Consider the following 20,935-nt stretch of genomic DNA (forward strand, 5'->3'; position numbering starts at 1 on the left):
GGTAGTCCCTACCCCAGAGGTCTGTGGATACTCAATTGGAGAGTATATTCAAAGCTGAGATCAATAGATATTTGGACACTAAGGGAATTGAGGGATGGGAGCAGAGGCTTAATGGGCCATATGGCCTATTGCTGCTTATGTTTCAGATCAAGTGCCCTAGCAGCTGTTTCAGTGCATCTTTAATTTTAAAAATAATTCCAAAGAAATCATTTCTGCTGCAAGCACTAATAAGCTGTTAATTGCAATGACTACACTATCTATTTTTTAGTAGCCATCGATACAACACTCTCAGAATATCTGTCGTTTAAAAAATACAACTATTCAACTATCCAAGATCTTGCTTCTTTTTATCAACTTTTAAAACACAAGCTTGGCATTTCCCAACCACATCATCTAGTTCATTTTTGCTCTTTTAAACCTCGATTATATATATTTTTGGACAATGCTATTGGTGCTTCTCTTCTCAAAGAGGAGCTTGAATTCATATTCTTAATCATGTATCGTATTATGAAATGCCCACAAGTTTTTAAATGAGCTATATATTTCAAGTCACTTTTCTGTTGCATTTTAATAATTTAATGTCACTGCTTTTCCTTAAAATAATTTAGTAATGGCGGTGACTGGCAGCAGTTTGGTATAACCAATGTGAGGATAACCAGTGTGAGCTGTACTACAGAATGACAGGGTATGGGAATATATTAGCTTTGGACTATAGTCGTGGTCAGTGGGTTTAAACTGTTTGCCTTTTATTTCAAATATATATCAGCTTTGTCTGGAGAGTTGTTTTACAAACCAAAGCAAGCAGTTCAGAACTACAAATAAAAGTGGGCAGAATTCATCTCATCTGCATAGTAATGCTAGAAGAAAGGTAGAACTATATCTGTAATGAAAACACACTCCATTTGTGTTTTGATTTTGAACTTGAGTGCAAATTATGCGAAAAGTGTCATTACCATATATAACCTCATCAAAAATAAAATAAAACAAACATGATCCTGTGAATAGTTCAAAATAAACATTACCTCTTCTATCTGTATCCTTTTTGCAAGTTCATCCAAGGAAAGTGAACTGTCATTGAACTGCATTGAAAACTCATCAGCATCATTCTTCTGTCTGGATGAGACAGCATCCCGTATAGAGCTGCAGAGCGCTTCAACATTCTCATCCTCCTCCTCCTGTGTTTCCGAAATTTCATTTGACATCTGATTCTCATTAAACTTCTCACTGCTCTGAACTTCCTCCTCCACTTTTGAACCTACTTTTTCTGACATCTGTTCACATCCATTTATTTCATTCAAAAGACCTGTCTGGTTTTGCTCTGTTGCTTGGTCATCTATCCTCATACTTGCTTCTGAATGATCTGTATTCTGTCTAGACATGGCCTCCTTATTTACACAATCATTAGAATCACTTTTAACATGTTTTTGAAATGCACGATTGCTTTGTTTGGACGCAGCTTGGCCATCTGTAATGAATTGGATAGTTTTGTTACATTCCAACAAATGTGTTTGCATATTTTCCTCGGTTTTGCCAGCAAACTTCAAATCATGATGTAGGTTTTCAGTTTCCTCTGCATGAAATAATGAAGTAGTCTTTATAACAACTTCTATCTCATTAGAGAAATCCTCTGTCTCAATTGTTTTTGCAGCAGTTAGCATGCCCTGACAAGGCGTTGTGGCATGTGGTTGAAAGCAAATTTCATCTGTTACAGTGTTTTCAGAATACAAATGTTCTCTCTCAACATCAAAGTGCATCATGCCCTTTGCTCTTGCTGCTTTTACTCGTCCCTCCAGCGATGATTCAGCATCATACATTGCAGACTCTCCCTTAAAGCTTTTATCAACCGTTAATGCAATCTGTACAGATTCAGTAGGATCTTTTTTTCTCTCCTCGGTGACTTCCAATGATGCATCATCACATTTTGCACTTTGTAGTCTTGTTGTAGCTAGAGGCTGGTCTGTAAAACCTAACAATAGAGCACAGGAATATACTTTTCATGAGCAATTTAAGATATTTGCTGCAGAGCGCTTTAAAAATTGATATGCTTTGACTTTGGATCTCCACTGCTGAGTGAAATCCCATCTGCCAATCCTGGCTCTGTTCCACTCAGTAAGCAGACATAAGTGACATTAAATTTTAATGGATTTTTATACATTATCCATTCAGGATCAGGCGGGCAGTCACATGATGACCAAGGCTGATGTACACTTACTGATAATTACCTACTCACAGTGAATCCGACTCACCAAAAACCTACAATTAATTAGATGAAAACAGAAATTTCACCACACTTTATGAACCTTGAATGGAATAAACAAGTTTCAGAGTTCTGTTCAGCTAGAATTGCAAGGTCAGGACATAGCATTTTAAATAACCAAAACTAAAAAAAAATTCCATACAAATGACAGTTTTTCCTGTCTTTACTTATTAAAAACAGCAAAATACTTGTTCTGACAAGCAGTAAGAAATAAAAATCATATTCAATGTTTAAAATTGACAAGTGCATAAAGAATGGGATTTTCCGTAGTAAATTAAAACTTGAGCAAAAACGTGTGTGTTTGGCAGTTGTCCCTTTCCATCCTTTAATTTCTCACTGCTATTTCCAGTTAAAGCTGCGCAAATCCTTGCAATCCTTTGTGGCCGAAGGGTGGCACAGTTCAGGCTACAATTTACTGGAAATAAAATATTAAAAAACAGAATATGAAGGTCATAACTGCAATATTACAATAACAAAGCTAATCTCCATATTTACATATATTGCTGTGAGACTTGTTTTGTTTAAATTCTATAATGAGTTGAAAGCTTAAAATATCTTGTCGTTTCCCTGGATCTGCAAACAGTCTAAAAGTTAAACATTTTTACTGGTATTGTCCCATTTTTTCATATTACATTATCGGCATATTAGAATAGCGTTCGCCACAATTGTACTGTTCATCTAAAAAAAAAAGCTGATCTTTGCATAATTCGCTTGAGCCATATATGAATGCTTTCCTTTTTGGTTACTGATTTTACTCGTAGTTAAACTGCTCCTGCTGACCTGATGGTTTTGTGAATAGGTGACTGACCTGCAGCAGCTATTAAACTAAGTTACTGAAAGTGAAACTGAATAAGAGACATCTGACTCAGCATGCAAGAACCTCCAAACATTAGTCATGATTTGGTAAACAAATTTAATGTTTAGTCTCAGAATACACCTTTTCAAAAAGTGACATACCCTACTTTCCTCAGTTTGTTGTTTTATAATAAAGATTTCAGAAAATTGAGGCTGTTGTGTGCACTTCATAGAAAATCAAGATAAATGTTTACAAAATTAAAGCTCATATGATGAAAGGGACAGTGGCAGTATGGATACAAAATTGGCTAAGGGACAGAAAGCCCAGAGCAATAGTGATCAGTTGTTTTTCAGACTGGATAAAAGTATACTGTGGTGTTCCCTAGGGGTCAGTATTAGGGCCTCTGCTCTATTTGATATGTATTAATGACCTGGTCTTACATATACAGAGCATAATTTCAAAATTTACAGATGACATGAAACAAATGAGGAGTATCTCCAGAAGGACATGGAGTAATGAAATGGGCAGACACATGGTGCATACATACCTGTAAAATATGCTTTAACTGCTTGATTTAAGAATAAGAAAGGGGGCTCTGCCATTTAAGGTAAAAACTGCTTATAAAGATAAGTTTTTAGTTATTAGTGTTTTAGCCATTTGTTACAGTAAATGTCTTAAAACATGAAATCTCGACATGCCATTCTTTCAGCTATTAACTGGAAGTTCGATGTTTTTTTAAAAGTTATCAATGTCTACAGGGATTGTAACACTTTTCTTGACTTGAGAATCCAGCTCTGCACTATTAATTTCTCAAATAAAGGTACTTATAGCTTACTGAGGGAATCTTGCCTATTAGAAATTATGGAGTGGTGTGAAGGAAGCTCAGATCACAAGCAAAGTAAGCTAACTGACAGCATAAAAATAAACGTATAATAACATTTCCTTAACTCTGCATGCTAAAATTATGCAATAGAGTGGATACCATTACCAAAACTTCTGCTTGAAATCTCAGTCTCCTCTGGATATCACAGAAAGTGTGAATTTTGTTAAGGATATAATTGATAGTTTACAACCACAACAAAGTTGCAGTCACACTGGAGGTTAGAATAGGGGGGAAATTTTTAAAATTCAACTCTAGTTAGTGAGACTGCCTGTCGTCAAATGCAAAGTATTGTGACTTCTGCATGTCCATAATGATCTATTACGATCCAATGCAACACATTTTAACAATGGACTATATAACTCAACAATTCACAGAATACAATGAACATTAAACATTAGGCATTGAAAACAAGGTTTTCACAGGCTTAATGCAATTTGCTTCCTGCCCGTATTCAATAACAAAGGAGTGCTTGCATGATCTTGTTATAATCTTCAGTTCTTTGTTGAACAACGGTAATTTAAACAAACATGAACAGTTTCAATCATTCCACACTTACTTGAGTTGTACTCTGCAGTAATATCTGTACAAGCACCTCCTCCCTTTGAAGGAAGATGATATTCATTTTTGTAGAAGCACTCTGCTAATACAGAAATCTGAAACATTAAAGAATATTTAGGCTTGCAGAAGAATCACATTAATTTCTTATTATATACAAGACTTTCTCAACACTGTCCTTTCACCACCAAATTTTTGTGCAAACTGCAAATACTGCAGTTTGGTTCTTTGAAATATCAGTTTCCAGAGGCAAACACACCTCACTCCACAAAAATTCAACACAATGCCTTTTTGGCTATGCAAACCTCAGTGTAAAACAATGGGTCATATTAGGCAGTCACTTCAACAGGTTTTGAGCTACAGTTGCAATCAACATAGCAGCTGTTCGATCTCCCCCAACAATACAAATTTTCAAATTGTTTTTTTGAGTCTGCTGGAGCATGACAAACATGCTTAGTAATGTGTCTAAACCAAGCAACTGAAAGTCAGTATCTGAATAGATCTTTTATTTGCTTGATTTTTTTCCAAAAGGATATAATCCAATAATGGATATCCAGAGAGTTTAGGTACAATATTCTCCTGGGTACTGCTAAAAGACAGTGGTTGCTGGGTCCATGAAAGTTTGAAGGCTGAGGTTGATGGATTTGTGTTAGACAAAACTATCAAGGGATATGGAGCAATGAAGACTAAATGGGAAACAAAAATAAAAAATACCTGGAAAAACTCAGCAGGTCTGACAGCATCTGCGGAGAGGAACACAGTTAACATTTCGAGTCCGTATGACTCTTCAACAGAACTAAGGCAAAATAGAAGAGAGGTGAAATATAAGCTGGTTGGGGGTGGGGGTGTGTGTGTGTGTGTGTGTGTGTGTGTGTGTGGGGAAGTAGAGCTGGATAGAGGGCCGGTGGAGATTGCCAAAAGATGTCATAGACAAAAGGACAACCATGACCTAAGAGAACAGACTTGAAGGGCTGAATAACATATTCCTGATACTATTTTTTCCAAACACATTGAACAATTCACAGTGTTCAAACTTCCAACATCCACACCAGACACAGCAATTTGTATTAACATTAGAGCCAAGTTATGGGTTTAATACTAACACTTCAACTTGCTCCATTAGTGCTGTTCACATTAGTTAAAACTACAAAATAGTGTAACTAATAAATCTGGACTCGATTTAGGTCAAAGCCACGAGATTTCTCAAAACCTGATCCAGTGTCCACTGAATAAACTAAATAGATTATATAGCATCATACGACAGTGCATGTCTCAAACTGTGAAACAATGGAGTTTAACACCTTTGGCATTCCTACAGTACCTTCACATGCAATTGAATGATTCAAAGCACTTTACAAGGCAGTGGACAAAAGAATGTCAGAATGAGAAAGATAAGGGAGGGATACACAGGGATACAAGGCTGAAGGAAATCACGGAGTAAGGCTGGGGAAAGGTAATGGATGATTTGAAGTTGAGGACAAGGAGATGAAAATCCCTATTTACAAGATCATAAAAACTACAGCCTTCATATTATATCCAATGGTCAGTGCATGACACTGTAATTGGCTTCTAAGTTAGCAGATCTCAACAAACAAAAGAACGTGCATTGACCCACCATACTCTTTCAAATTTCCACTGTCCATAATTAATGACAACATAACATCCTTGCATTGGGATCTGTGTAGCTTTTAACATATCCTTTCAGAAAGTTAAACTCTTTCCTACCAAACAACGAAAACTGCACAGGATTAAAAATACACGCTGCATATTAGCTTGAAATATTAAATCTCATTGAAACATGATGTTAGTAGACAATCAAGCACTTCAGGTAGCTAACCTTCACAAACACTAATTCTGCAAATTGCTACTGCATAAGTTCCGAAGTTGTAGATAGCAACGTATCCCTGTGTGTACCCTCCACTTGTCCAACAGAGGCCAACTCCTTGTTCTCTGTTCCACCATCAGCAGCTGCTCGTTTTTTCATTGTGTTTTGCTGCTTTCTGCACTTGTCTCCTCACACAACTCCACTTTGCATTAGCTATCGTTTTTCAAAAAGATGTTAAAATTCTTACCTCATTTACTGGTACATTTGGTCTGAAAGAACAAAGAAAACCTCCATAAACATTGATTTCACAAGTAAAATTTGACTGAATTAAAATAAAAGTTAAGCCAGGCACCTGCGTTTTAACACCGGATTCTTAACAGTACCTTTCAAAATAATGAATGCAATCACTTTCCCAATATGATGCAAGTAACTACAGCAACATGTGTTGTGCTTGATGAGCAACTAGCTAAGTATTCCAATTAATGCATGCATTGTACTGGAGACAGATAAATTGGCACTGATGGCATTGTAAGACTAAGTATTTCTGGCAACAAGTTTTATTACAATGATTTTGATATGGGTCTAGTGGAAGTGGTGTTGAAATTCATGGACAATCCCAAATTAGGAGGAACTTTTAATTCTTTACAATAGCAAGGGAAGCTGTGAAGGGATATTCATAAAATGAGAAAACATACTAAAATGTAGTAGATGGAATTCAATGTCATTCGGAGTATAATTACTACCAAAGAGTAAGTGAGTTTGGTGTGATGGACAAGCAGAGATTTGGGGATACACATCCACAGGATATTAAAGGAAGCATCTGGGGTTAATAAGACCATTAAAAAAGTAAATAGATTTCTAGGTGTTAATACGAGGTACAAAATAAAAGTCAAGAAGCAATGATCAGCTTGCATAAAATTTTAGCGAGACCTCAGATGGGGTACTGTGTGCAGCAGTATTGGCTTCACATTGTGCAAAAGATATTGAAACTTGAGGGAACAACAGATTCACTGGGATCTGCCTCGTATTAAAAAATTATAAAAGATAAAGACACTTAGAACAAAAAAATCATGAAAGAATATGACAGGGTACTTTGCTTCCAGTCTAGGTTCTAGAACTTAGGGTCATAGATTAAAACTTTAAATGAAAAAGATTTAGGGCAGAAGACAGGAAAAACTTCTTTACACAAGCAGTTGAGAGACCAGGATCAGTTATTGAGGCAGAAACTATATCAACATTCAAGAATAAATTAGATAGCTGGATGATGAATAAAGGAACAAAAGGAACATGGGAGGCAAGTATGGTTAGGACTCACACATACAAGTTTTATTACTGACAATGAAATGAGCATCTTGACCAAGAATGTGTGTTAGCGGCCAAGTAATGATGTTCTCCAGGTGGCCGGCAGTGATGTTATCAAGCAGGAAAAGCAGGCAATCACTTCGAAGAATTTTCAGATTGGAAACCAGGAAGTAAAATACATCGATTATCCTTACTTTTTAGAAATTTTGCAGAGTGTGAAATAAAGATTGTGACATACACATTGGAGGCTGTAATATCATAAACGCTAAAAATATTAAAAAAACAATTATCATGATGGAAAAAACTGACAAATATAAAACTAATTTTCCAGCGCCAGAGAGGCTGCTCAAAAGTAATTATGACTTAGTACTCTTAAAAACCCAGCTATACCTCATTAACAGGACATAACATTTTCAGGATTTTTAACAGGACTATTACAGAGTAAAAAGGGAAGGTTCTCATTAGTTCAGTAATTTCTAAACATTGCCCTCCCTGGAGACTTCAACAGTGCAATCTGTGGAGGAACAGGAAATCAGTGACAGCAATTTCTGGATTTCTGTGTTTAACTGTATATGATTTTCCTAGGCAAACATCGACAGTTCCGCTGTTATTAGTCCGCAATTCCTTAGACAGCATCTTCCAAACCCACAATCATTGCCACCTAGAAGGACAAGAGCAGCAGACAGGTGGGAACACCACCACCTGGAGGTTCCCCTCCAAGTCACTCACCACCCTGACTTGGAAATATATCACCGTTCCTTCACTGTCGCTAGGTCAAAATCCTGGAATTCTCTTCCTAACAGCACAGTGGGTGAACCTACACCACATGGACTGCAGCGGTTCAAGAAGGCAACTCACCACCGCCTTCTCAAGGGCAACTAGGGATGGGCAATAAATGCTGGCCCAGCCAGTGAAGCCCACATCCCGTGAATGAATTTTAAAAACTTATAATCGCAAGTTTCAAGTCAATATATGCTAAGTGTCACAGCTTCCTGTTCACAAACTCCAAACAGCTGTAGTTACAAAGCTGCAAATGACAAACATTGTTGTCTTAAGTATCTACTCAAAATACAACATTCCCTCTCCCTTTCTTAACTGTTTGAACTATTTCATGCGCATGCGTTTAACCTGCCTTTGGATTTATATCTTGGAAATCTTTCACCTCAATTTTGCACTTTTATTTCAACTTATACTTCAATTAAATGTGTTTTTTCTTACACTATCCTTTGACTGTATTTTTCTTGTTCAACTTATTTGATTTCCATTCTTCTTTTTATAGCTTGCTAATCATGCTTCTTTTAGTATGTTTTTGATTCCATTTTTGTCCTCTTCTAAATTGCTTCTAAACCTCATTCTGTCTTTCCTGTAAAAGCCAAGGCGGCAGGCAGATGGAAGAAGTGCACTGAGGTGAACCTAAGGAACATAAGACAGCCAATATATTGGCTGATGAAAGGAGCGATTAGTGGTCAGTCTGAGACAGCTGCACGCTACTCAAATATCTAGTTCATATCTTTTTGAAGCCCACCAATCAAGTACGAAAACAAGAATAATACCATTATTTAATATTTGGCCACATCTATTTTTATGGCTAACCAACAAATAGCCTCAAACTTAAAATGATAATTTTTTGTAAGTGATTGAAAAGTATGGGTATTGCAACAATAACTTGACAATAACAGTCACACTCTCAATATTCCCATTACAAAGAATAATTGTTTTGCATATTGCTTGAATATTTGTTTGAAGGACAAGCTCAATGGGAAAAGAAATTGGCATCGGTCAGTTACTGAATCCTTCAAAAGTACAGATTTAGTGCACACTGTAACTGATACGCAATTTTGCTCAAGCATTTAAAGTTACAATGGATTTCCCACAGCTCATGGTGCAGCAGCAAACTTAAAGGCACATGTCAATTTAACGTCAAGAAAACTCTAGATCAGGAACCAAATGTGCAATTAATAACAGCAATAAATATCAGAATAAAGTTCAAATGTTGCAAACACTGTATGCAATAGATTCAAAAGTATCTGAGAGAAGACCGGTTAACATTTTGACTAAACTTTGATGAAAGTGCTCGATTTAGAATGTTTACCCATCTCTCCCTGATGAGAATTCTGGATCTTGTATTAATTTCCAGAATTTTTTTACATTTGAGATTACCGACCACACTTATTAATGCAAATGTTTTATTTTTATCTATGCTGGAGTTGCAATTTGCAGAAACGATTATCAAAAGGGAGAATGTGTGACAGGAACAAGACCACAAAAATCAGTTTTGGTAAAGGGTAACTCAGCATATATCACAAACCTGCCTCTTAAAAAGGGAAACTTCGTTCTCATTACTTAGAGCAATTTTGATAGAGCTGAATCAATCTGGCAAATAGAACTATTTCTTTGTTAAGATCAGATCTAAAGAGAAGAATCTGAATGAATCATGGCTGAAAAGCTTACCTTGGTTAGCTTAGTGCATGTAATTAAAACAGCACAGTCTCAAGTAAACTACTTAGACGAGGCTTGTCTGATCTGCGGGCCAGATGAAGGCATTCTACATGGCCCCTTGGGGTCACTGTTCAAAATGCCAGTAAGATGGTGAAGTTGAAGATTCTGCAAGGGACTGCTCCTCCAATTAGGGACTGTTTCTCTGCCATGTTTGCGACTAATAGGCATAGGTAGGCACGAGGGGGCATGGGCAGGCGATGCGAGGGAGTGGGTGCACGTGAGAGAGAGAGCATGCAAGAGTGGGTGTGCGTGGGCGTGAGAGACTGGGTGTGTGTCGGTGTCAGAGAGTGCGTGCCCGTGTGTCGGTGTCAGAGAGTGCGTGCCCGTGTGTCGGTGTCACAGAGTGGGTGCCCGTGTGTCGGTGTCAGAGAGTGGGTGCCCCTGTGTCGGTGTCAGAGAGTGGGTGCCCCTGTGTCGGTGTCAGAGAGTGCGTGCCCGTGTGTCGGTGTCAGAGAGTGCGTGCCCGTGTGTCGGTGTCAGAGAGTGCGTGCCCGTGTGTCGGTGTCAGAGAGTGCGTGCCCCTGTGTCGGTGTCAGAGTGCGTGCCCGTGTGTCGGTGTCAGAGAGTGGGTGCCCCTGTGTCGGTGTCAGAGAGTGGGTGCCCCTGTGTCGGTGTCAGAGAGTGGGTGCCCCTGTGTCGGTGTCAGAGAGTGGGTGCCCCTGTGTCGGTGTCAGAGAGTGGGTGCCCCTGTGTCGGTGTCAGAGAGTGGTGCCCCTGTGTCGGTGTCAGAGAGTGGGTGCCCCTGTGTCGGTGTCAGAGAGTGGGTGCCCCTGTGTCGGTGTCAGAGAGTGCGTGCCCCTGTGTCGGTGTCAGAGAGTGCGTGCCCGTGAGTCGGTGTCAGAGAGTGCTTGCCTCTGTGTCGGTGTCAGAGAGTGGGTGCCTCTGTGTCGGTGTCAGAGAGTGAGTGTCTGCGTCTGTTTTACTTCCACTCTCAGGTTTCTCACTCACCCTCACCCCCACACACCAGCACATACTTTCACCCACTCACACAGTGGGTGTGGATGAGTGAGTGAGCAGCCTATGACTACACGCTGACCCTCTCACACTCTATTGGTCATTTTTATGAATTACTCTCTTTTTACGATTAATTTATTACTTCGACTTTACTTTATTTGAGCTGAGCAAGTTGTTTCTTTTCTTCATTCGACCTTTTCTCATGAAATTCAGTTTAAAGTGTGCCAAACCTTATATTTCTGAAATTTACTCATCGGTCCCTTGAGTGAGAAAAAAATGGAAATGAAGCCCTCCAAGTGAAAAAGTTGGACAAGGCTGGTTTAAACCATGCCAATTTCCAAAAATGAGACAAGAGAAAGCTGCAGACTTGCATTGTTGAAGGATTTCAATATATTAAACTTACATATTGTTAATATAAATCAAAAATAATGAACTTACCTACAGTGTGATGTACAGAATTCTGTAAGCTTTACTATTTTGTCATCATCTAAAGTTTTAACAGGCCTCCCTTCTGAAGTTTCCCTTGTGTTTGCTGCCTTCTGTTTCACTTCTGCAAGAAAAAAAGTCAGCTGTGCAGTAATATTTCCCAATAAAATTAATGCTTCAAAGCCTTGGCTGTTAAAATCAGCCATTATGGTTTAACAGGCATATAATTAAGTGGGAATCAAATCTGTCAGTTATCCAGCCAGAACAGGTCACGCTCTAGTGGTACTTAATCCCATGTGTCCCCCCTTCAATATCACAGCAGTTAGTATTTGTTGAACATGTGTTTCAAATGTATGCTTTTTTGCATTACATCTCAGAAGACATGCACACATGATCTTGCAATGATTTTTAAGTCATTGGTTCTCCCATGTTCAAGCGTTTCTCACTCTTCTCTCACTGCCCTAAAGGGCAATTACCTGTTAACACCAATTCAGTGACGTCAATAAGCAGTGATCAACAAGAAAATTGAGAAGTCACCATTGACATAAGAGTATCAGATGACGTGAAGATGGCTCAAAGCACTTAGCATTGAAGAGGGAAAGGGCAAGGAAAAATATGAAACAAGCATGTGTATAGGTTTGCATGAACATCAAAATGTTGCAGGGAAATAAATGATTTTTTTGCTGCTGATTTCATCTGTCCTTGACTGTGCAAGGACAAAATTATGAAACTGTGCCTGGGTGTCCTTATTAATAATACCTTAAAATAGTACAGTTCTATCCAGAACCTCTAAATGTTACAATCCCATTAAAGCTGACACAATTTGGTGAGTAGTTTCCTACATTTGAATTTTGTTAATATTTTTAACCTCTAATTGTATTCTTTAACATAGAATTAAATAGGATGTACAGGACAGAACAGGCCATTTGGCTCAACGGATCCAAACCTGTGTTTAAGCTTCACATGAATTTCCTCCTACCCGACTTCATCTAATCCAATCACCATACTCTATTCCTTTCTCCCTTCTCATGTGTTTCTTTGGCATTTCCTTAAATGTATCAACACCAGTCACGTCAACTACTCTTTGTGATAGCGAATTCTACCTTCTAACCAATCTGGATATGCAAGTTTTGCCTGCATTCCTTATTGGATTTATTAGTTACCATCTTATATTTCTGATCCCCAGTATTGGTCTCGTCCACAAGTAGAAACATATTTTCCATGTTTCTTCTGTGTGGTGTAGTGGTAATGTAACTGGGGTGAGTAATCCAGAGGCCCAGGCCAATGCTCTTGGGACATGGGTTCAAATCCCACCAGGGCAGTTGATGAAATTTAAATTCAATTAATAAAATTAGAATCTGGAATATAAAACTAATGGTGCCCATGAAAGGATCATCAATGCCATAAAAACTCATCTGGCTCACTAATGACCTTGTAGACTAATGGTCGACAAATGACTCCAGACCCACAGAAATGTGGTTGACTCTTAACTGCCCTCTGAAATGGCCTAGCAAGCTACTCAGTTCAAGGGCTATTCAGGTTGGGCAACAAATGCTGGCCTTGCCAGTGATGCCTACAAACCATGAATGAATAAATAAAAAAGTACACTTCTAAGCTGTACTTAACAACTTACTGACTAATTAAATAAGTCCATGCTAACAGTTCGCAGGTCAAAAGGGATACTATTACACATAGGTACAACAAACCTCCTGAAACTTGTGCATGAAATTATTTGAATATTCTTAAGACATAAAGCCCAGCTCTTCTCCCTTCTCTCACTTCATTTCATAAAAAAAATAAAATGGTTACTTGCTGCTTACATAACAATACTCCCAGTTGGAGAACTGGGGGAGATGACAAGAGATTCCTTTAGTTACAGCTCTACACAACATTCATTTGGGCTAAAACAAAAACAGAATTACCTGGAAAGACTCAGCAGGTCTGGCAGCATCAGCGGAGAAGAAAAGAGTTGACGTTTCGAGTCCTCATGACCCTTCGACAGAACTTGAGTCTAGGCACTTTACAACCTTCAGGACTGAATATTGAATTCAACAACTTTAGGTCTTGAGCTCCCTCCTCCATCCCCACCCCCTTTCTGTTTCCCCCTTCCTTTTTTTTCCAATAAATTATATAGATTTTTCTTTTCCCACCTATTTCCATTATTTTTAAATATTTTAAAATCTTTTATGCTCCCTCAACCCCCACTAGAGCTCTACCTTGAGTGCCCTACCATCCATTCTTAATTAGCACATTCGTTTAGATAATATCACCAACTTTAACACCTAGGTGTTCTTTTGTTCTATTGTTGGTGACATCTTTTGATGATCTGCTTCTATCACTGCTTGTTTGTCCCTACAACCACACCGCCCCCCCCCACCTCCAATTCTCTCTCTCTCTCTCCGCCCCCCCCCCACACACCTTAAACCAGCTTATATTTCAATTCTTTCTTGGACTCGAACTCAAGTTCTGTCGAAAGATCATGAGGACTCGAAACGTCAACTCTTTTCTTCTCCGCCGATGCTGCCAGACCTGCTGAGTTTTTCCAGGTAATTCTGTTTTTGTTTTGGATTTCCAGCATCCGCAGTTTTTTTGTTTTTATTCATTTGGGCTAGCATTACTGAAACCCAAGTAAAAGAAAAAATGATTTAAAAAAAAATTAAACTGTAACTAAACCGTTGCTTGTTCCAACCCAACTTCAATACAAATTTAAAAACACTGAACTTTCAGTGAATTGCAGCTGGCAGATTTTTGGACCTCAAAGAATATCAAAAACATAGTTCATTAATGATGGTTTTCATTGTGGATATATATTCCATACATACCCCAGTGCTCCTGAATAGCAACAAGATTTGCCAGTAATTTTTGATGATACAGCTTTTCCAGCTGAATAAACTGTATTGCTTTCTCATCTAGGCACAATGTGAAGGAAAATCACTTAATACTCAATTATCAAACTAAATGCAAAATGTTGCTAATTCAAATTGTCATGTTAATAGCACAGTATGTACACAGAACAAAATCCATTCAGTAGTTGAGAGATTCCAGGATGCTACCTCAAATATTGCATTTTTTTTTTTAAGGATGCCAAAGTAGGATTCCGTAAACAAGATTTGTCCTAATGTTTCAGCTAATGTAAAAGTGAAATTAATTCAGTAGCAGTATTGGCAAACAAAATTTAGAGAACTACTTTATGACATTTAACTATAACGTATGGGCCAGTCAAGCGTGTATGACTCAGAGGCTGTGGGGTTCCAATCGAAGTGTTATTTCTGTTCTCCTTGGTAGTAGAGGTGCTGTCGAACCTCGAGTTATTGCAACACGTCCTGTAGGTCAAAAATATTGCAGTCATTGTGCACTGGCAATGGAATAGATTAATACGTTGTCCAATGGCAGTGGCACCAATTAAAGAACTAACAGAAGGAGGCTCCACAAATATCCCCAACCTTAATGACAAAGGAGCCCAGCACATCAGCACAAGTGACATAGCTGAAATATTCATAGCCATCTTCAGCTAGAAGTGATGATCCATCTCAGCCTCCTCCTGAGGTTCCCACCATCACAGATGCCAGTCTTCAGCCAATTTGATTCACTCCTTGTGATAAAGACACAGCTGAACCTATTGGATACAGCAAAGGCTAAGGGCCCTGACAACAATGCAGCAGTAGTACTGCAGACTTGTTCCAGAGCTAATCATGTCCCGAGCCAGGCTATTCCAGTTCAGCCACAGCACTAAAATCTACCCAACAATGTGGAAAATTGCCCAGGTATGTCTTGCCCACAAAAAAAGAGCAAATTCAATCTGAATGAATTGCCACCCATCAGTCTTGCTCTCAATCATCAGCAAAGTGACGGTAGCTGTCGTCAAACTTGCTCAACAACAACTTGCTTAATGAAGCTCAGTTCATGCTCCCCCAGGGCCACTTAGCTCCTGACCTCATTGCAGCCCTGATCCAAACATGGACAAAAGAGCAGAACTCCAGAGGTGAGGTGAGTGTGATTGCCCTTGACATCAAGGCAGCATTTGACCAAACGTGGCACCAAGATGCCCTAGCAAAATTGAAGTCAATGGGAATCAGAGAAAACGCTGTATTGGTTGGAGGCATAGTCAGCACAAAAGATGATGGTTGTGGATGCTGGAAACCAAACATCTCAGGCCCAGGACATCTGTGTAGGTGTTTCTCAGGATAGTGTCCCAGGCCCAATCATCTTCAGCTGCTTCATCAATGACCTTGCACCCATCATAAAGGTCACAAGGGGGGGTGTTTGATGATGATTGCACAGTACCATTCATAACTCCTCAGATATTGAAACAGTCCTGGGCTACATTTGGCAAGATCTGGACAACATTCAAGCTTGGCCTGATTAGTAACATTCACACTACACAAGTGCCAAAACCATCTCTAACAACAAAGAATCTAACCATCCCCCCATGACATTCAATGGCATTACCATCGCAGAATCCCCCACGCTGGACCAGAAAATGAACTGGACCAGCCAAATAAATACTGTGGTTTCAAAGGCAGTAAGAGGCTGGGAATTCTGCGGCAAGTAACTCAACTCCTGGCTCTGCAAAGTCTATCTGCCATCCACAAGGCACAAGTCAGGAATGTAATGGAATACTCTCCAGTTGCCTGGATGAATGCAGTTTCAACAACACTCGAAGTTAGACACCCATCTGGCTCACTGTCCTTTAGAGAAGGAAAGCTGCCATCCTTACCCGGTCTGGCCTACATGTTACTCCAGACCCACAGCAATGTGGTTGACTCTTAAATGCTCGCTGAACGAGGGCAATTGGGGATGGGCAATAAATGCTGGCCTAGCCAGCGACACCCACATCCCATGAATGAATTTTTAAAAACCACTCCGAACAAAGCAGCCCGCTTGATCAGCACCCTATCCACCACCTTAAACATTCACTGCCTCCATCATTGGCATATAATGGCAGCAGTGAGTACCATCTATAAGATGCACTTGGCTGAGTGGCAGGAAGCAGAGGATGATGGTCGAGGGGTGTTTTTGTGTCCAGTGGGGTTCCACAGGGATCAGTGCTGGGTCTCTTGCTGTTTGTGGTATATATAAACAATTTAGACTTGAATGTAGGAGGGTTGATCAGTAAGTTCGTGGATGACAGGAAACTTGGTGAGATGGTAAATAGTGAGGAGGATAGCTTTAGGTTACAGGAGAATACAGGCGGGCTGATCAGTGGCAAATGGAATTTAATCTGGATAAGTGTGGGGTGATGCACTTGGGCAGGACAAACAAGGCATGGGAATACACGATGAATGGTAGGACCCTGGGAAGTGCCGAGGATCAAAGAGACCTTGGTGTACATGTCCACCGGTCCCTTAAGGTAGAGGGACAGGTAGATAAGGTGGGTAGGAAGGCATATGGGATACTTGCCTTTATTAGCCGAGGCATAGAATAAAAGAACAGGGAGGTTATGCTGGAACTGTATAAAACATTGGTTAGGCTACAGCTAGAATATTGCATGCAGTTCTGGAATCCGCATTATAGGAAGGATGTGATTGCACTAGAGAGAGTGCAGAGGAGATTTACCAGGATGTTGCCTGGGCTAGAGAGTTTTAGTTATGAGGAGAGATTGGATAGACTGGGGTTATTTTCCCTGGAGCAGAGGAGATTGAGGGGGGACATGATTGAAGTGTATAAAATTCTGAGGGGCATAGATAGGGTAGGCAGGAAGGAACTTTTCCCCTTGGTGGAGGGATCAATAACTAGGGGGCATAGATTTAAGGTATGGGGCAGGAGGTATAGGTATGTGAGGAAGAATTTTTTCATCCAGAGGGTGGTGGGAATCTGGAACTCACTGCCTTAAAGGGTGGTAGAGGCAGAAACCCTCGTAACATTTAAGAAGTATTTGGATGTGCACTTGCGATGCTATGGCTATGGGCCTAGTGCTGGAAAATGGGATTAGAATAGCTAGGTACTTGTTTGACCGGCACAGACTCGATGGCCCGAAGGGCTGTAGACCTCTATGACTATGACACCGTAGCAACTTGTCAAGCTTCCTTCAACAGCACCTTTAAAACCCACAACCTCTAACACCTAGAAGGACAAGGGCAGCAGCGCACAGACACATCACCACCTGAAAGCTCACCTCCAAGCCACACACTATCCTAACTTGGAACAATATTATTCCTTCACTGGACTGCTGTGATTCAAAGCGGTGACTCACCATCACCTCCTCGAGGGCAATTGGGGATGGGCAACAAATGCTGACCTTGCTAGTGATGATAACATCCCAGAAACAAAGAGAAAAGAAAATCAAGTAAACTGCCCTACCCTAGATATTGCTGGGCTTCTTGAGTGCCGTTACAACTATATATATCCATTACAGTCCTGCTGTGCAGAGGCTGCAACAAGTCAAGAAGTGCGCCAAGCATAGCAGAGTACCTAGCCTTTGCTTTGCTTATAGTCAGGATGTTGATATGGCTGGACCACTTCAGTTTCAGTGTAGCTTATGATGCTGAAATTGGAAACTCAAAGCCAAGGGAAGATGGTTGGGATTTGTACAAAACTCTACAGGACTATTTCTTTCAGGTAAACTTGGGTTTCAAAAGGGCTTAGACCGACAGATTGAGGAGAGGAAAATTAATCTGGGTTCCCATGACTTATTATTCAGTGACTCTTGTTGATATTGTACATCTAAGTCACTGAGTGAGGAAAGGATAAAGTTCACTTGTGTTGGCCCCCATTGGTGCCCTGCAATATTTCAGATCTAGATTTGCACAAATAGCCATTTGGATCAGGTATCAGAGGACTAAAGCTAATGAAATTGTAGAAGGAGAGGGGAACTGCTTAAGAATGTAGAAAGATGAAAGGATACATTCTTCTTCTTCAAAATAGATTTCTGCAATCTGTAAATGAGAAAATAATAATCAATGACAGTCAGACTGCCACATTTATTGTACAGTTGTATGATAGAATATAGCAACTGGATTATAAAATGTTACATTGTATGAATTTGTTTTGAAGCCACTTCACAGCACTGTTAAAACATTGCAGAGAATTACCAGGATTAAATAGATTGAAACTGTACTCTTTACAAGAAATGCACACATAAAACAAAAAAAATCTCAATCTGAGGAGTTTTGGTCCCTTTATTGATTTTTAAAATTATTTGTTATTTAGTCACTTCTTACTCAGTGATTAACTAGTTGGCTGCAATTAACTTAACACATCATAAATTGTCCAGCATACAACTAATTTGATTGAAATGCTATTTGCAGTGCAGCTTTCGAGGAATTTCAGACACATATCCTATCATTCATTATCCCTTAACTGAAACGTTTGCCAATTTTACCTTTTTAATATTGAAGCCTTTGCCCAGCTAGAGTTAAGAACGTAACTTTTTTTAATAACTTTGGGATTATTCAAGTACAAAGTTTGTGGGTAGTGTGGGGAATGTACAGAGACTAAAAATAAGCAGACTTCACTCTATTTAGGTAATATAAGCAAAATCTTTTTACCCTGATGCACCCCTTTTATCTAACCTATGTAAATATGTAGGAAGCAGAAAAGACGATTTAGCTCATCCTAAAAATGCGCTGAACATCTGAAATAAAGAACAAAAAACACTAGAAAAACTCAGGACAGGCAGCATCTATGGAGAGAAACAGAGTTAATGTTTCAGGTCGATGACCTTTCATCAGAACTGAAGATAGAAAGACATGGAAGAGTTTTTAAGCCAGTGTAAGGGGGCTAGGGGGCAAAAAGAACAAAGGAAAAGGTCTGTGATAGGGCGGAGGCCAGGGGAGTTTAAATAACAAAAGAATTCATAATGCAACGGCCAAAGAAAGTGGTCATGGATAAAGTAAAGGAACAAAGGTTGTGTCCAAATGAAACTTGATTTGCTATATAAAAACCATCTGAACACAGCATGAAGGGCTAAAGAAAGAAACAAAATGAAGACTGATCCAGCAAAACAAAAAAAGTAAACACAGAACAAGATGGAGGCAGAGGTTATGATCTAAAGTTGTTGAACTGCCAATGTTGAGTCCAGAAAGCTGTAGAGTGCCGAGCTGAAAGATAAAATGCTTTCCTCGAGCTGGCATTGAGCTTCACTGGAAAACTGTAGCAGGCCAAGGACAGAAAGGTCAGAGTGGGAGCAAGGTGGAGAATTAAAGCAACCAGAAGCTCAGGGTCATGTTTGCGGACTGAATGGAGGTAATCTACAAAGCAGTCACCCAGTCTGCATTTGGTCTCCCAATATAGAGCAGACCACATTGTGAGCAACAAACACATTATACGAAATTGAAAGTAGTACATGTAAATTGCTGTTTCGCTTCGATGGAGTATTTCGGTGCAGCTTTGGACAGTGAGAAGGGAGGGGGTCAAGGGGAAGGTTTTGCAGCTCCTACATTTACACAGAAAAGTGCCGCAGGGAAGGGATGGGGTGTTAGGGGTGACTGAGGAGTGGAATAAGGTGTTGTGGCGGGAACAGTACCTATGAAATGCTGAAAGGAGGGAGATGAGATGATTATGTGTTTGGTGGTGGCATCATGCTGGTCCTGGCAGAAATGACAGAAGATGATCCATTGACCGGGGAGGCTGGTGGAGCGGAAGTGAGGGCAATGGGAACCCTATCATGGTTCCAGCAGGGAGGGGAAGGAGGTGACAGCAGAGATGTGTAAAATGGACTGGACACATTGGAAGGCCCTCTCAACCACGCTGGGTGGGAATCTTCGGTTGAGGTAAAAAGAAGACACGTCAGAAGAGTTGGTGTGGAAGGCTGCATTGTTGGAACAGATGTGATGGGGAAGAAAAATCCAGGAGAATGGAATCAGTCCTTACAAGAAGCAGGGTGTTAGGAAATGTAGTTGAGGTAGCTGTGGGAGTCTGGATTTGTAGTGAACTTTAGTAGATAGCCCATCTCCAGGAATGGAGGCAGACAAGTCGAGGAAGGCAAGAGTCAGAGATGGACCAGGTGAAGGCGAGGAAAGGGTGGAAAAAAGAAGTCAATGAAATTTTCCAGTTCATGGCACGGGCAGGAGGTGGCACTAATACAGTCTTCAATGCACTGGAAAAAGAGCTGAGGAAGTGGGCCTGAGTAGGACTGGAATATTAAATGTTCCACATCTCCCACAAAAAGGCAGGCATGTGGGTACCCATAGCAACACCTTTTATTTGGAGGAAGCGAGTGGGGTTGAAGGCAAAGGTGTTCAGAGTGAGACCAAGCTCAAGCAGGTGAAGGTGGGTGGTGATGGATGGGGATTGGTTGGGCCTCTGTTGAAGGAAGAAGCAGAGAGATCAGAGACCACACTGGTGGGGGATGGAGGTGTAGAGGCATTGGACATCCATAGTGAAGAGGAAGTGTTTAGGGCCAGGAAACTGCTGAAGTGATGTAGCACATCAGAAGGGTCATGGATGCAGGTAAGAAGAGACTGTACAAGGGGAAAAAATATGGAATCGAGATAGGAA

The 20,935-nt window shown here is 40.0% G+C and overlaps 1 protein-coding gene across 3 annotated transcripts in view; it reads right to left on the reverse strand.

Moving 5' to 3' along the window:
• The window catches only part of cnsta (consortin, connexin sorting protein a), a 62,151-nt gene that overhangs the window by 14,488 nt on the left and 26,728 nt on the right, over positions 1-20,935 (reverse strand). For 2 of the 3 annotated variants that reach the window (XM_041175663.1, XM_041175658.1), the window contains exons 4-9: positions 18,342-18,372; positions 14,320-14,406; positions 11,510-11,621; positions 6,564-6,585; positions 4,493-4,589; positions 1,023-1,966 (exon numbers count right to left, since the gene is read on the reverse strand). In XM_041175663.1, the coding sequence (XP_041031597.1) occupies positions 1,023-1,966; positions 4,493-4,589; positions 6,564-6,585; positions 11,510-11,621; positions 14,320-14,406; positions 18,342-18,372 (1,293 nt within the window). The remainder of the gene's footprint in view (positions 1-1,022; positions 1,967-4,492; positions 4,590-6,563; positions 6,586-11,509; positions 11,622-14,319; positions 14,407-18,341; positions 18,373-20,935) is intronic. The other variant, XM_041175673.1, reaches the window with a different exon arrangement.

Source organism: Carcharodon carcharias, chromosome 2 (genome assembly GCF_017639515.1).
Source record: "Carcharodon carcharias isolate sCarCar2 chromosome 2, sCarCar2.pri, whole genome shotgun sequence".
In the NCBI taxonomy this organism is placed as follows: domain Eukaryota; kingdom Metazoa; phylum Chordata; class Chondrichthyes; order Lamniformes; family Lamnidae; genus Carcharodon; species Carcharodon carcharias.